Genomic DNA, 16,221 nt, shown 5'->3' with positions numbered 1-16,221 from the left:
TTATAGAAGAGTCCTATTATAAGAAGCCTAGGAATGACAATTATAATGACATATTATAATGACGATCACGACAATAACAACAAAGATGCACGAGATCAAGAGAAAGGAGGAGGAGCCAGAGCTGCGTGCATATTACGCGTGACAAACAGAGGCTGTTTTAAGATTATAATATTATTCTTCTGCCCGATGGGAATAGTGTAAACAACACCAATACGAGGGTTAACTTTGCTGTTATGCACATAGCAACATGGTCTAGGAAATGGCGGCAAATTCAACGGCGCACTGAACATTATGTTTTAGCACCGTGACAATATATATATATATATTTTTTTTTTAGTCTACTGGTTGATTGTTCGGTCGATAGGCTGCCACCACCATGCTTCCCAGTACCTGCCACTGAAAAGCATTACGCTGCCACCACCATGCTTCCCAGTGCCTGCCACTGAATAGCATTACGCTGCCACCACCATGCTTCATGGTAGGGATAGTGTTTGACAGATATATATATATATATATATATTTGTGACTGCACACCTAAAGAAATCTCGGTCGACCAACAACCTATCGACCAGTAGACTAAAATTGGGGTCAGCCCTAATTTGGTTTCATTCATTGTTCCCTACATCCTTATCAGTCTTCCCAGTACCTGCCACTGAATAGTATTACGCTGCCACCACCATGCTTCCCAGTACCTGCCACTGAAAAGAAGTACGCTGCCACCACCATGCTTCCCAGTACCTGCCACTGAATAGCATTACGCTGCCACCACCATGCTTCCCAGTACCTGCCACTGAATAGCATTACGCTGCCACCACCATGCTTCCCAGTACCTGCCACTGAATAGCATTACGCTGCCACCACCATGCTTCCCAGTACCTGCCACTGAATAGCATTACGCTGCCACCACCATGCTTCATGGTAGGGATAGTGTTTGACGGATGATGAACTGTTCCTGTTTTTTTCCCCTTCAGACATAGAGCTTTGCATAGAGCTCAGGTTCTCCCATCTCAGCCCAGGAACACTGGAATTCCGTCAGTGGTCATTGGGTTCTTGGTCACCTGCCTGAACAAGGTTCTTCTTGCTCCGGTTGCTCAGTTTGGTCAGATGGCTCCAGGCCAATTCTGGGTAGTTCCATATTTTTTCCATAACACAATGATGGAGACCACTGTGCTTTTTGGAAACCTTCAGCAGTTTAGACATGTTAAACCCTTCCATAACCCAATGATGGAGACCACTGTGCTTTTTGGAAACCTTCAGCAGTTTAGACATGTTAAACCCTTCCAGAACCCAATGATGGAGACCACTGTGCTTTTTGGAAACCTTCAGCAGTTTAGGCATGTTAAACCCTTCCAGAACCCAATGATGGAGACCACTGTGCTTTTTGGAAGCTTTCAGCAGTTTAGACATGTTAAACCCTTCCAGAACCCAATGATGGAGACCACTGTGCTTTTTGGAAGCTTTCAGCAGTTTAGACATGTTAAACCCTTCCAGAACCCAATGATGGAGACCACTGTGCTTTTTGGAAGCTTTCAGCAGTTTAGACATGTTAAACCCTTCCAGAACCCAATGATGGAGACCACTGTGCTTTTTGGAAGCTTTCAGCAGTTTAGACATGTTAAACCCTTCCAGAACCCAATGATGGAGACCACTGTGCTTTTTGGAAACCTTCAGCAGTTTAGACATGTTAAACCCTTCCCTAAAAACCCTGTAGTTTGGTCACTTATTTTGAGCAATAAAAAAAAATGTATATTAAAATATTTCGGGAAAGAAGAACCTTGCTGGATATAAAATAGGTTAAAGCGTTCACAATGAACTGGCAGGAAGTGCGAATGGCGAGAGCTTCTGTGATGTCATCCCATTGGCTGGTGGTAAAAAAAAATTTTTTTGTTGCAAAAACAGATCTAGTCTCTCTCCAGTCAGCAGGAAACAGATTTGGCAGTCAACCTGTCTACCTGTTCTCAATTATGGTGATACTATTTATAAGGGGGTTAAAAACCTCTACGGGATTGGTGTCCCTATACTGGGACATAGCATGACTATTGTAAGTAACGGCAAACTTTGCAGGACATAGACATGTCTTATATGGGCAGAAAGCTTAAATTCCTGTTAATCTTAGTGCACTGTTCAATTTACAGTAGCTATTATAGAGGAAAAATACCATGCTATTGTTTGAGGAGAATGCATAACAACAAAAACATACCACAGCCAGAGATAAAATGTAGCATAGTTTTATTTAATACATTAAATTGTTATTGTTCTATTTACATCTAGGAACTGGATACTCCAGGTTGAACCCCTGCTGTCTCTGGCTCCCCACCCAACCTGCCCGGCCATCTAGATGTGTGAAAGTTCATGTATAAGTTAATGATCCATCATTCCTGGGAGTAGCAAGAATATGCATATCATTGCTTCAGGTCCTGAGCTACAGGCAGTTAGATTTGGGTATGTCATTTTAGGTGAAAATTGGAGGGGAAAAAAGGGTCCAATCCATAAGAGGATTTATTCACTTTATAGAGACTCCTTTGGTGTCTAGAGATTTAAGTAGATCAGCCTTTCGTTTCCTTGCGCCTTGTGTGTGGAATGATCTACAATGCAGGAATTAGTGCCTTCAGGGCCTTTCAGATGGTTGTTATGAGACCTTGTTACCGAATATGTTTGTTTTGGTTTTCGTGTATTGTTGTGTACAATAACATGTATTTCAACATGCATACGAATGTGTAGTTTAATGTGTTTATTGTGTATTAATGTGTATATGAATTGGTAGTTTAATGTGTATTGTGGTGCTATACAGGCCTCATCTGGAAAAGAGACCTCGGTCTCAGTATTGACTCCCTGTCAAAATAAAGGTCAGATTAATACACTCTCCAGCACATTAGGTGGTGGTGGTATTCAAGTTGAGTTCATTTGTGAACTTCCAATACACTCATAGAAGTAAAAGAAGATGAAGATAGCCCTAAATGGTGCTGTCCATGACCATGTTGTCACAGAAGATGCCATTGCAAGGAAAGGTGTGAATTTCAATAGCTATTGAGTTAGCTTAAGTATCCTCACTTCACCTTTATTTCACGTTACTCTCCTCTCCCTCAACTTCTCTCTCTCCTCCCTCCTCCTCCTCCTCTTGGACAATCATATTGAAAGCACAGGCAGGCTTCGCTCCAATGGATATTCTCTCATGCCTTTTTAGACTTCTTAGCTGAGTGAATCTCTCTCCACACTGAGTGCAGTGGTAAGGTTTCTCTCCACTGTGTGATCTCTGATGATTCTTTAGGTCTCCCGCAAAACGAAAATTATTTCCGCACAGTGAGCAGTGGTAAGGTTTCTCACCTGTATGAATTCTCTGATGTTCTTTAAGGCTTCCTGAATGATTGAAACTCTTCCCACATGTGGTGCAGTGGTAAGGCTTCTCTCCACTATGTACTCTTTCATGTCTCTTAAGGTTTACTTTCTCACTGAAACCCCTCCCACATTGGGAGCAGTGGAAAGGTTTCTCTCCAGTATGTACTCTTTGATGATTTTTTAGATTACTTGAGGAACGGAAACTCTTCTCACATTGAGGGCAGGGGTAACGACCACGACCAAGTAGTCTTGATATATCTGGGTCAACTACACCACTATTGTCCTCCTCTTCCTCAACATCTCTCTTTTCCTCCACATTGATTTCCCTCTCACTCTCCACCTCCTGCAGAAATACATTGAACGCACAGACAGGCGTCTCTCCAATATGTATCCTCTGATGACTTTTAAGAATTCTTAGCTGAGTGAATCCCTTACCACACAGAGAGCATTGGTACGGCTTCTCTCCACTGTGTGATCTCTGATGATTCTTTAGGTCTCCTGCGAAACGAAAATTCTTTCCGCACAGAGAGCAGTGGTAAGGCTTCTCCCCTGTATGTATTCTCTGGTGTTTCTTAAGGTTTCCTGGCTGACTGAAACTCTTCCAACAAAGAGAGCAGTGGTAAGGCTTCTCCCCTGTATGTACTCTTTGATGTTCCTTAAGGCTTCCAGAATGATTGAAGCTCTTCCCACATTGGGTGCAGTGGTAAGGCTTCTCTCCACTATGTACCCTCTCGTGTCTCGTGAGGTTGACTTTTTCACTGAAACTCTTCCCACATGTGGCACAGTGGAAAGGTTTCTCCCCAGTATGTACTCTCTCATGATTTTTTAGATTACCTGAAGAACTGAAACTCTTTCCACATTGAGGACAGGGGTAACTCCCACGACCAGGAAGTCTTGATGTACCTAGGTTAATTACACCACTATTTTCTTCCTCTTCCTCAACTTCTCTCTTTTCCTTCTCATCGATTTCCTTCTCATCCTCCTCCTCTTTGACAATCAAATGTAAAGCACAGGCAGGCTTCTCTCCAATGTGTATTCGCTGATGACTTTTTAGGTTTCCTGGCTGATTGAAACTCTTTCCGCACAGAGAGCAGTGGTAAGGCTTCTCCCCTGTATGTATTCTCTGGTGTTTCTTAAGGTTTCCTGGCTGACTGAAACTCTTCCAACAAAGAGAGCAGTGGTAAGGCTTCTCCCCTGTATGTACTCTTTGATGTTCCTTAAGGCTTCCAGAATGATTGAAGCTCTTCCCACATTGGGTGCAGTGGTAAGGCTTCTCTCCACTATGTACCCTCTCGTGTCTCGTGAGGTTGACTTTTTCACTGAAACTCTTCCCACATGTGGCACAGTGGAAAGGTTTCTCCCCAGTATGTACTCTCTCATGATTTTTTAGATTACCTGAAGAACTGAAACTCTTTCCACATTGAGGACAGGGGTAACTCCCACGACCAGGAAGTCTTGATGTACCTAGGTTAATTACACCACTATTTTCTTCCTCTTCCTCAACTTCTCTCTTTTCCTTCTCATCGATTTCCTTCTCATCCTCCTCCTCTTTGACAATCAAATGTAAAGCACAGGCAGGCTTCTCTCCAATGTGTATTCGCTGATGACTTTTTAGGTTTCCTGGCTGATTGAAACTCTTCCCACAAAGAGAGCAGTGGTAAGGCTTCTCTTCACTGTGGGATCTCTGATGAGTCTTTAGGTCTCCTGCCCGACTGAAACTCTTCCCGCAAAGAGAGCAATGGTAAGGTTTCTCTCCTGTATGTATTCTCAGATGTTGCTTAAGGCTTCCTGAATGATTGAAGTTCTTCCCACATGTGGTACAGTGGTAAGGCTTCTCTCCACTATGTACTCTCTCATGTCTCTTAAGGTTTACTTTCTCACTGAAACTCTTCCCACATGTTGAGCAGTCAAAAGGTTTCTCTCCAGTGTGTACTCTTTGATGATTCTTTAGGTTAGTTGAGGAACTGAAACTCTTCTCACATTGAGGACAGGGGTAACTCCCACGCCCAGGTAGTATTGATGCTGTGGAACTGGGCTTGTTGACTGAGTCTGGGTTGGGGCTCTCTCCTGTAAGAATATGAACAGATATAGGATAAGAAACAGACAGAGAGAAACAAAGTATTTAAGTTTAATAGTGCCTTGCGAAAGTATTCGTCCCCTTTGAACTTTGCGACCTTTTGCCACATTTCAGGCTTCAAACATAAAGATATAAAACTGTATTTTTTTGTGAAGAATCAACAACAAGTGGGACACAATCATGAAGTGGAAAGACATTTATTGGATATTTCAAACTTTTTTAACAAATCAAAAACTGAAAAATTGGGCGTGCAAAATTATTCAGCCCCCTTAAGTTAATACTTTGTAGCGACACCTTTTGCTGCGATTACAGCTGTAAGTCGCTTGGGGTATGTCTCTATCAGTTTTGCACATCGAGAGACTGAAATTTTTTCCCATTCCTCCTTGCAAAACAGCTCGAGCTCAGTGAGGTTGGATGGAGAGCATTTGTGAACAGCAGTTTTCAGTTCTTTCCACAGATTCTCGATTGGATTCAGGTCTGGACTTTGACTTGGCCATTCTAACACCTGGATATGTTTATTTTTGAACCATTCCATTGTAGATTTTGCTTTATGTTTTGGATCATTGTCTTGTTGGAAGACAAATCTCCGTCCCAGTCTCAGGTCTTTTGCAGACTCCATCAGGTTTTCTTCCAGAATGGTCCTGTATTTGGCTCCATCCATCTTCCCATCAATTTTAACCATCTTCCCTGTCCCTGCTGAAGAAAAGCAGGCCCAAACCATGATGCTGCCACCACCATGTTTGACAGTGGGGATGGTGTGTTCAGGGTGATGAGCTGTGTTGCTTTTACGCCAAACATAACGTTTTGCATTGTTGCCAAAAAGTTCAATTTTGGTTTCATCTGACCAGAGCACCTTCTTCCACATGTTTGGTGTGTCTCCCAGGTGGCTTGTGGCAAACTTTAAACGACACTTTTTATGGATATCTTTAAGAAATGGCTTTCTTCTTGCCACTCTTCCATAAAGGCCAGATTTGTGCAATATACGACTGATTGTTGTCCTATGGACAGAGTCTCCCACCTCAGCTGTAGATCTCTGCAGTTCATCCAGAGTGATCATGGGCCTCTTGGCTGCATCTCTGATCAGTCTTCTCCTTGTATGAGCTGAAAGTTTAGAGGGACGGCCAGGTCTTGGTAGATTTGCAGTGGTCTGATACTCCTTCCATTTCAATATTATCGCTTGCACAGTGCTCCTTGGGATGTTTAAAGCTTGGGAAATCTTTTTGTATCCAAATCCGGCTTTAAACTTCTTCACAACAGTATCTCGGACCTGGTTGGTGTGTTCCTTGTTCTTCATGATGCTCTCTGCGCTTTTAACGGACCTCTGAGACTATCACAGTGCAGGTGCATTTATACGGAGACTTGATTACACACAGGTGGATTGTATTTATCATCATTAGTCATTTAGGTCAACATTGGATCATTCAGAGATCCTCACTGAACTTCTGGAGAGAGTTTGCTGCACTGAAAGTAAAGGGGCTGAATAATTTTGCACGCCCAATTTTTCAGTTTTTGATTTGTTAAAAAAGTTTGAAATATCCAATAAATGTCATTCCACTTCATGATTGTGTCCCACTTGTTGTTGATTCTTCACAAAAAAATACAGTTTTATATCTTTATGTTTGAAGCCTGAAATGTGGCAAAAGGTCGCAAGGTTCAAGGGGGCCGAATACTTTCGCAAGGCACTGTACCTATGATGAAAATTACAGGCCTCTCTCATCTTTTTAAGTGGGAGAACTTGCACAATTGGTGGCTGTCTAAATACTTTTTTGCCCCACTGTATAACACAATTGTCAAATTACAATGCATTGCACATTGGTCTGTAGACAATTTTATTTTGGCGCTCACCCTCCACACATACAGAAGCCTGAGGGTTATACTACAAAGCAGAATCAATGAGTTAACCAGCAAACTTGCCTAAATATTCTGAATTAGCATTTTATTCTACAACCAAAAACATATGTTTACATTTCTTAATGAACCAGAAAATCAATAGTTATTTTGGGTTGTTTACATCTGAACCAAAGAGGATGTTAGCCTGAATTTACCTGAGTCAACAGAGTTCCTGTCCTCCTCTCTCTCTTCCTCTTCCCGCTCATTGATTTCAATCTCCTCACCCTCCTCCTTGACAATCACATTGAATTCCACTGTTTGACTGCAGTTATCCAGCATCACTGACAGCATCTCTGGACCAGGCTGTGAGCTTCTCTGGGTTGGAACACCACAACCAGAACCCGGTTCAGACATGGTAGGCTAGAGGTGGATCTAAAAGAGGAGACCGAAAGAGTTCAGGGTGATTTTCACAAACCTAGATCGTGGTATAGCTCCAGAAAAGACAAACATCTAAGCTAGCTATCCACACATCCTGTCCAGCAGGAACCCGTTCCCACCCCCCAAAAAAAGATTTTTAGGAACTTTCTTGTGTTAGAATAAGGGACAATTCCAAGGTAACAGTGAGTGATGCTGAGTTAAACCACACAACTTACAAAAAAAAAAAAAGTTTCCTTTTTCTCTCCAACTTTTCTCAATTGGTAGTTACAGTCTTGTCCCATTGCTGCAAATCCCGAATGGACTCGGGAGAGGCGAAGGTCGAGAGCCGTGCGTCCTCCGAAACACGACCCAGCCAAGCCGCACTGCGGTGCAGTATTCATGTCCAATATGACAAACAAGTGGATTAAAGCTGATTGGCCACTCTTTAAAGGGCCGCAAAATGAGCAGTGAAGCTCCTGGGGGTGTAAACTCAGTGGACTTGGAAACTAGAAGTGTTCCTGGGGGTGTAAACTCAGTGGACTTGGAGACTAGAAGTGTTCCTGGGTAGAATGGACCTTTTACTGCAGCACAACGTACACACACAAACAACATTGTTGTTTGCTTGAAAAAAACTAAACAAATAATATCTTATAGATATACTTTGAGAGTCTACATACTAGCATTCCCCATACAGTGGGGGCTGGCAGCCTTAGCTCACTATTTGAGAGACAGAGATACTAACGAATACCCACCAACAAACGTCATTCTAGAGCTGAATGTGTTTTGACAAAACTATCTTAGGTTTGATAATGAATACTACCTCCAAACGAATGGAACATCGATGGGCTCAGAGCTCAGTGCTAACCTTTATGTGGGTCATTCGCTCAGAGCTATGCTAACCTTTATGTGGGTCGTTTTGAAGAACGTATTGTGAACAATGAAAATCAATAAAAGACCTGAATGAGTGGTATTGATATATTGATGAATTTATTTGCATATGTGGGGGGGGGAACGGGAGAAGAGCTGTCAGATTTTATGGCATTACTCAATGACATTGACCCCAATCTCAAATTCACTATTGAATGGGACACTCAATGTGTTCATTTACCTAGATATGTGGATTGAGAAATCAAATGGAACTCTGTTTACAACTTACAACAAAGAAACGGACAGAAATACTCTATTACAAGGGTGGTAGCATCCACCCTGAGACATTAAAAAGAGGACTTCCAAGAAGCCCGTTTTTCAGACTGCGCCGTATATGCCACTCCACAGAGAACTATCTAGAAAAAGCAGCGGAGATGGGCAATAGGGTTCTAATAGGGTTCCAATAGGGTTCTATAGGGTTCCAATAGGGTTCCAATAGGGTTCTATAGGGTTCCAATAGGGTTCCACACATTTTTAAAAAATGTTTACCTTTATTTAACTAGGCAAGTCAGTTTAAGAACAAATCCTTATTTTCGGCCTACTGGGGATCAGTGGGTTAACTGCCTTGTTCAGGGACAGAACAACAGATTTTTACCTTGTCGGCTCGGGGATTTGATCTTGCAACCTTCCGGTTACAAGTCCAACACTCTAACCACTGAGCTACCCTGCCATGTGGATGAAGCTCTTAATGTGGCATTGGAGAAAATACGAGATGAACTGCTACAAAAAAAAAGACCCACTAGAGTTAAAGAACCCTCTGTAATGTTCACCGCCACATACACTTTGAACTCGCACAAAGTGGGAGATGCTGTCAAGAAAACACTGGCATGTTTTATTCCACGGACCCAGCTTTGCCAGCTGAATTTAAGAATCCACCACGTATTGTATCGAGGAGAGGTCGCAATTTACGCGATAAATTGGTCCATGCCAACTGCCAGCCACAAAATTAAAATCAGCCAGCCTCTTTTACGCCCTCTTCCAAATGGGAGCTATAAATGCATAGGTTGAGCACAGTGCAACAATATGATGAAGTGTGAATATTTCTGCCACCCACATACAGGACAATGGTTCCAAATAAATGACATCATTACGTGTTCCACCACCCATGTTATTTACATTATTACGTGTTCCACCACCCATGTTATCTACATGATTAAATGTCCATGTGGGCTGTGTGATGTTGATAAAACGTCTCGTTCTCTCAAAACAGAGAATCTGTGGATACAAAAATTCATAATCGGGAGAAAGGACAGGGATTATCCAGTCGCAGAACATTTTAATGACCTAAAACAGGACATTTCTACCTTTTAGATTTTGTGACAGAGAAAGTCTAGATAATCAGACAGGGGAGGTGTTTGGGGATTTTCACCCTCCAGACATGATTTCCTCAAGGTCTTAATGAAACGCCTACGTATGTGACGTTGTAAATGTGAACATGAATTATGCCCCTATTTCAGAGGACTCTGGTGTTTTTCCTTGCACTGGACCCAATGATCTTTTGAAAACTTGCTCGGTAGGTCAAATGCCCTCATTGTGGTTTTTTGCAGACATGTTTAACACGTTTTATGTATTGTTATATTTGGTAGCACTGATTTGTTTTACCCTCGACTCCATTCGATGGAATGTCTACATAAGGGTGCACCTTTTTTTTTATCTCACAAAAGCTCCGACAAAGGCCTCGAGACCCGTACGTAAAGCTCAGGCGAAGGCCTCGAGACCCGTACGTAAAAGCTCAGACGAAGGCCTCGAGACCCGTACGTAAAGCTCCGACGAAGGCCTCGAGACCCGTACGTAAAGCTCCGACGAAGGCCTCGAGACCTGTACGTAAAGCTCCGATGAAGGCCTCGAGACCAGTACGTAAAGCTCAGGCGAAGGCCTTGAGACTCGTACGCAAAGCTCCGACGAAGGCCTCAAAGCCCGTACGTAAAGCTTATTAAAGTGCAGTGATACTATCAATAGCAGTGTGCGGGTTTCTTCTTTTTTCTCATTTTATTGAACTGTTACCAGGCACCTGCAGATGTGCGAGTGCATTTTGAACTATGATAACAACTATAAAATATATAGATAATTCTGCACATTTTCGCACTAATTATTCATTTACAAAGTACGGTCGTGACCAAAAGTTGAGAATGACACAAATATGACATTCCACAAAGTTTGCTGCTTCAGTGTCTTTAGATATTTTTGTCAGATGTTACTATGGAATACTGAAGTATAATTACAAGCATTTCATAAGTGTCAAAGGCTTTTTATTGACAATTACATGAAGTTGATGCAAAGAGTCAATATTTGCAGTGTTGACCCTTCTTTTTCAAGACCTCTGCAATCTGCCCTGGCATGCTGTCAATTAACTTCTGGGCCACATCCTGACTGATGGCAGCCCATTCTTGCATAATCAATGCTTGGAGTTTGTCAGAATTTGTGGGGGTTTGTTTGTCCACCCACCTCTTGAGGATTGACCACAAGTTCTCAATGGGATTAAGGTCTGGGGAGTTTCCTGGCCATGGACCCAAAATATTGATGTTTTGTTCCCCGAGCCACTTAGTTGAGCCACTTAGTTATCACTTTTGCCTTATGGCAAGGTGCTCCATCATGCTGGAAAAGGCATTGTTTGTCACCAAACTGTTCCTGGATGGTTGGGAGAAGTTGCTCTCGGAGGATATGTTGGTACCATTCTTTATTCATGGCTGTGTTCTTAGGCAAAATTGTGAGTGAGCCCACTCCCTTGGCAGAGAAGCAACAGGACTGATATCAGTCTGTCCCTGATGTTTCTCCTGGAGAGAAGTGGCTTCTTTGCTGCCCTTCTTGACACCAGGCCATCCTCCAAAAGTCTTCGCCTCACTATGCGTGCAGATGCAGTCACACCTGCCTGCTGCCATTCCTGAGCAAGCTCTGTCCTGGTTGTGCCCCGATCCCACAGTTGAATCAACTTTAGGAGACGGTCCTGGCGCTTGCTGGACTTTCTTGGACGCCCTGAAGCCTTCTTCACAACAATTGAACCGCTCTCCTTGAAGTTCTTGATGTTCCGATAAATGGTTGATTTAGGTGCAATCTTACTGGCAGCAATATCCTTGCCTGTGAAGCCCTTTTTGTGCAAAGCAATGATGACGGCACGTGTTTCCTTGCAGGTAACCATGGTTGACAGAGGAAGAACAATGATTCCAAGCACCACCCTTCTTTTGAAGCTTCCAGTCTGTTATTTGAACTCAATCAGCATGACAGAGTGATCTCCAGCCTTGTCCTCGTCAACACTCACACCTGTGTTAACTTCTTATGGCTTAGATCCTGCTAACGGGATCGATATGACAACAGCCAGTGAAAGTGTAGGGCGCCAAATTCATAACAGAAATCTCATAGTTAAAATTCCTCAAACATAGAAGTATTTTACACCATTCTAAAATATAAACTTGTTGTTAATCCCACCACAGTGTCCGGTTTCAAAAAGGCTTTAGGACGAAAGCACACCAAACAAGTATGTTAGGTCTGCACCTAGTCACAAAAAAACACAGCCATTTTTCCAGCCAAAGAGAGGAGTCACAAAAAGCAGAAATAGAGATCAAATTAATCACTAACCTTTGATGATCTTCATCAGATGACACTCATAGGACATCATGTTACACAATACATGTATGTTTTGTTTGATAAATTTCATATACAAAAATCGGAGTTTACATTGGCGCGTCTGTAGTTTCAAAACATCTTGTGATTTTGCAGAGAGCCACATCAATTTACAGAAATACTCATCATAAATGTTGACGAAAATACAAGTGTTTTGCATGGAACTTTAGATAAACTTCTTCTTAATGCAACCGCTGTGTCAGAGTTCAAAAAGCTTTACCAAAAAAAGCACATCATGCAATAATCTGAGTACAGCGCTCAGACAACAAAACAAGCCATACAGATATCTGCCATGTTGTGGAGTCAACAGAAGTCAGAAATAGCATTATAAATATTCACTTACCTATGATGATCTTCATCAGAATGCACTCCCAGGAATCCCAGTTCCACAAGAAATGTTTGATTTGTTCGTTAAAGTCCATAATTTATGTCCAAATACTTCCTTTTGTTAAATTAGCGCAGTAATCCAAATTCATGAGGCGCAAGCAAAGTCTAAAAATTCCGTTACAGTCCGTAGAAACATGTCAAACGATGTATAGAATCAATCTTAAGGATGTTTTTATCATACATCTGCAATAATGTTCCAACAAGAGAATTCCTTTGTCTGTAGAAATGCAATGGAACGCAAGCTAACTCACGTAAATGCGCGTGGTCAGCGCATGGCACTCTGGCAGACCTCTGACTCATTCAGCTCCCATTCTCCCCTCCTTCACAGTAGAAGCATCAAACAAGGTTCTAAAGACTGTTGACATCTAGTGGAAGCCTTAGGAAGTGCAATATGACCCCATAGACACTGTATATTCGATAGGCAATTACTTGAAAAACTCCAAACCTCACATTTCCCACTTCCTGGTTGGATTTTTTTTCTGCCATATGAGTTCTATTATACTCACATACATCATTCAAACAGTTTTAGAAACTAAAGCGTGTTTTCTATCCAAATCTACTAATAATATGAATATATTAGGAACTGGGCATGAGTAGCAGGCAGTTTACTCTGGGCACCTTATTCATCAAAGCTACTCAATACTGCCCCCAGCCATAAGAAGTTAACGAAAGAATCACTGACATGATGTCAGCTGGTCCTTTTGTGGCAGGGCTGAAATGCAATGGAAATGTTTTTGGGGGATTCAGTTCATTTGCATGGCAAAGAGAGACTTTGCAATTAATCTGATCACGTTTCATAACATTCTGGAGTATATGCAAATTGCCATCATACAAACTGAGTCAGCAGACTTTGTGAAAATTTATATTTGTGTCATTCTCAATATGTTTGGCCACGACTGTATACACAGATAGGAAGAGATGCCTAACTTGGCTGCAAATCTGTCTCCCTCTAGCAGGTGGCGTTTTCTCGTTGTTTTGCCCACAAACCAAGGAGTTTTTGTATGGAGGTCAATGAGAGTGAGTCGAATTTGGTCAACAACAAAAAAACAATGGCTTATTTGCTACACAAGGTCTATTTGATCGAATAGAGTTTTCGTAATGTTCAAGTAGTTTTCGAGTGCACTGATATAAGTAGGACACTATTTTGGAGATGGCTATGCATATTCATGGCATGAGGCTAGTAGCATAAATCAAATCAAATGTTATTGGTCACACATGCACATACACATGGTCAGCAGATGTTATTACGAGTGTAGCAAAATGTTTATGCTTCTAGTTCCGACAGTGCAGCAATATCTAACACGCAATCTAACAATTCCACAACAACTACCTAATACACACACATCTAAGTAAAGAGATGGAATATATACATATAAATATACGGATGAGCAATGACCGAGCGGCATAGGCAAGATGCAATAGATGGTATAAAATACAGTATATACATATGAGATGAGTAATGCAAGATCTGTAAACATTATTAAAGTGACATAGCATCTCGAATCCATTGAATACAGGCGGTTGACGTCAACAACCCTCATCAAATATTCAAAAAAAGACTAAAATAATGAGATGTATCGACCAATTCAAAGAAAGGATAGGGGGGGAGCTAGACAGCCCACCGTGCCGCTTTGTGGACAACCACTCCCATTATTAGGGCGGAGAGACATGCATCATCTCAGTATATACATAATGTTTGTATGAAAAAATAAATAAGAAATACCCACATTATTTCCTTTTTAGGATCCTGATTATCCACCCCACAGTAGGTGGTGGAATGCACATCCAATTGTTGAGAACGTCATTATACCATAGAAGAAGAAGATCTGTGACCCCGAAATACTTAGTTACTTTTCCCTGCTTCACAGCTGCATTATTTTTTGATGGAAACCCGAATTTAGCTTCTTATGACGACATTCCTTCTTAATTTGCTTGAAAAAGTCATGGGAAAGGGACCATGCAATGATCATCACAATATTTATATTGTAATGAAACAGGATGGGAGCAGGACTCGAACCATCGACCTTCTAGCCCCGAAGTCCAGCGCGCTATCGACTGTGCCGCAAAAGCATTCTCAAGCGGCAGAGACGATATCCGCGTTTATAAACACAGGGTCGTTACAATATTTATATTTTTGATAACTTTTACTTCACTACATTTCTAAAGAGAAGTATGTACTATTTACTCCATACAGTTTCCCTGACACCCAAAAGTACTCATTACATGTTGAATGCTTAGCAGGACATGAAAACGGTCAATTTCACACACTTATCAAGAGAACATCCCTGGTCATCAACTACTACCTAATCTGGCGGATTCACTAAACACAAATGCTTCGTTTTTAAATGAGGTCTGAGTGTTGGGGTGTCCCCCTAGCATTACTTTTACTTTTGATACTTACGTATATTTAAAACCAAATACTTTTAGACGTTTACTCAAGTAGTATTTTACTGGGTGACTTTTATTTGAGTCATTTTCTATTAAGATATCTTTACTTTTACTCAAGTGTGACAACCACTTTTTTTTCAATCACTGCGTCGAATTTATCGAACGTGCATGCGTAGGTGTATACGTGGACGGCTTGGCAGAAATTGTAGCTGAAGGTTGAATTTTTGTTGCACAAATATCCAGATGATGCTGCGTACCATTTTGCGCAATGACACTATAGGTTTGTTCAAGGGATTAAGTGTTTGCATATACCGGTAGCCGGGAAGTCATACTTTTGCGAGCTATCTACCTAGATAGGTTAGTTATACAACATATATAGTTTAGCTATCTGTGGCTAAACAATGAGCAGCCGGTTAGCCTATTCCTTGGTACAGTCATTTTACTCACGATGAGTCGACAGCTGGCTAACTATTAAATAAAAGTCACACTTCAATCGTGAACCTGAAATAAAGTTAGCATGTTAGCTAGCTACACAAACGGGTTTTGACGGGAGATGTGTTGCTAACTGGCTAACAGCTAACTAGCTGGGGGAACAACAAAACCAGGCCGCGGAAACCAGTGCGGTTCAATCCTGGAATGCGTTGGTTTACAGACCGTGGTACAAGCATCATTAAAACAAATAATAACAATTAGCAATAGGTTACCTGGAACTGATTTCCTGTTTGGCTGAAAATAATTGGATATGGTGAGGTCTCGTAGAGCAGCGGAAACAATGTATCCACTTTCCGAGTGCGTTTGGGCTGGATTATGAGATGCGGCAGGAAATGTTCGTGAGCGTCGTATCAGCGTAGTCATTGTGCATGTTTTGTTAGCCTCTTTGACAGACAGAAGTCAGGCCAAACAAATGCAAATATATATATATACCTTTATTTTTTTAATTACAATGACGGCATCCAATAACGGTTGTACCTTTTCAGCTCAGGGATTCGAAGCAGCACCCTTTCAGGTTACTAGTCTAATGCTCTAACCACTAGGCTACCTGTCGCCCCAAAACATGACAGCTTTTTATTACATTAGATTTCTATCTATCTGATGTTATATTATTTACAACAGTGCGGTCAGTGTATAGCATCTGTTATCCTTCATTTATTATCACCATGTTACTATACTGACTTGTCATCGATAAAGACAATCTACCAACATAATACCCTTTCAGTGAAGAAGAGGCGCCACACAGACAG

The 16,221-nt window shown here is 41.6% G+C and overlaps 1 protein-coding gene across 1 annotated transcript; it reads right to left on the bottom strand.

Annotated features, from left to right (window-relative positions):
* Positions 1 to 2,212: 2,212 nt before the first annotated feature.
* LOC116359014 (zinc finger protein 345-like) lies at positions 2,213 to 15,905 on the bottom strand. The gene is made up of 3 exons (XM_031811634.1): positions 15,685 to 15,905; positions 7,459 to 7,675; positions 2,213 to 5,403 (listed from the first exon to the last, which is right to left on the bottom strand). The coding sequence occupies exons 2-3, from the start codon at positions 7,655 to 7,657 to the stop codon at positions 3,059 to 3,061; spliced, it is 2,544 nt and encodes an 847-aa protein (XP_031667494.1). The 5' UTR covers positions 7,658 to 7,675; positions 15,685 to 15,905; the 3' UTR covers positions 2,213 to 3,058.
* Between the last annotated feature and the right edge of the window lie 316 nt (positions 15,906 to 16,221).

Source organism: Oncorhynchus kisutch, unplaced genomic scaffold (genome assembly GCF_002021735.2).
Source record: "Oncorhynchus kisutch isolate 150728-3 unplaced genomic scaffold, Okis_V2 Okis01b-Okis20b_hom, whole genome shotgun sequence".
Classification (NCBI taxonomy): Eukaryota; Metazoa; Chordata; class Actinopteri; order Salmoniformes; family Salmonidae; genus Oncorhynchus; species Oncorhynchus kisutch.
The sequence above is the reverse complement of the archived record's forward strand: the minus strand, read 5'-3'. Positions and strand labels throughout refer to the sequence as shown.

Excerpts from the sequence above, each read along its gene's own strand:
- LOC116359014 (XM_031811634.1), bottom strand. The coding sequence starts at position 7,657 with ATGTCTGAACCGGGTTCTGGTTGTGGTGTTCCAACCCAGAGAAGCTCA. Across the intron at positions 5,404-7,458 it reads CAGGAACTCTGTTGACTCAG|GAGAGAGCCCCAACCCAGAC; the intron begins GTAAATTCAGGC and ends ATATTCTTACAG.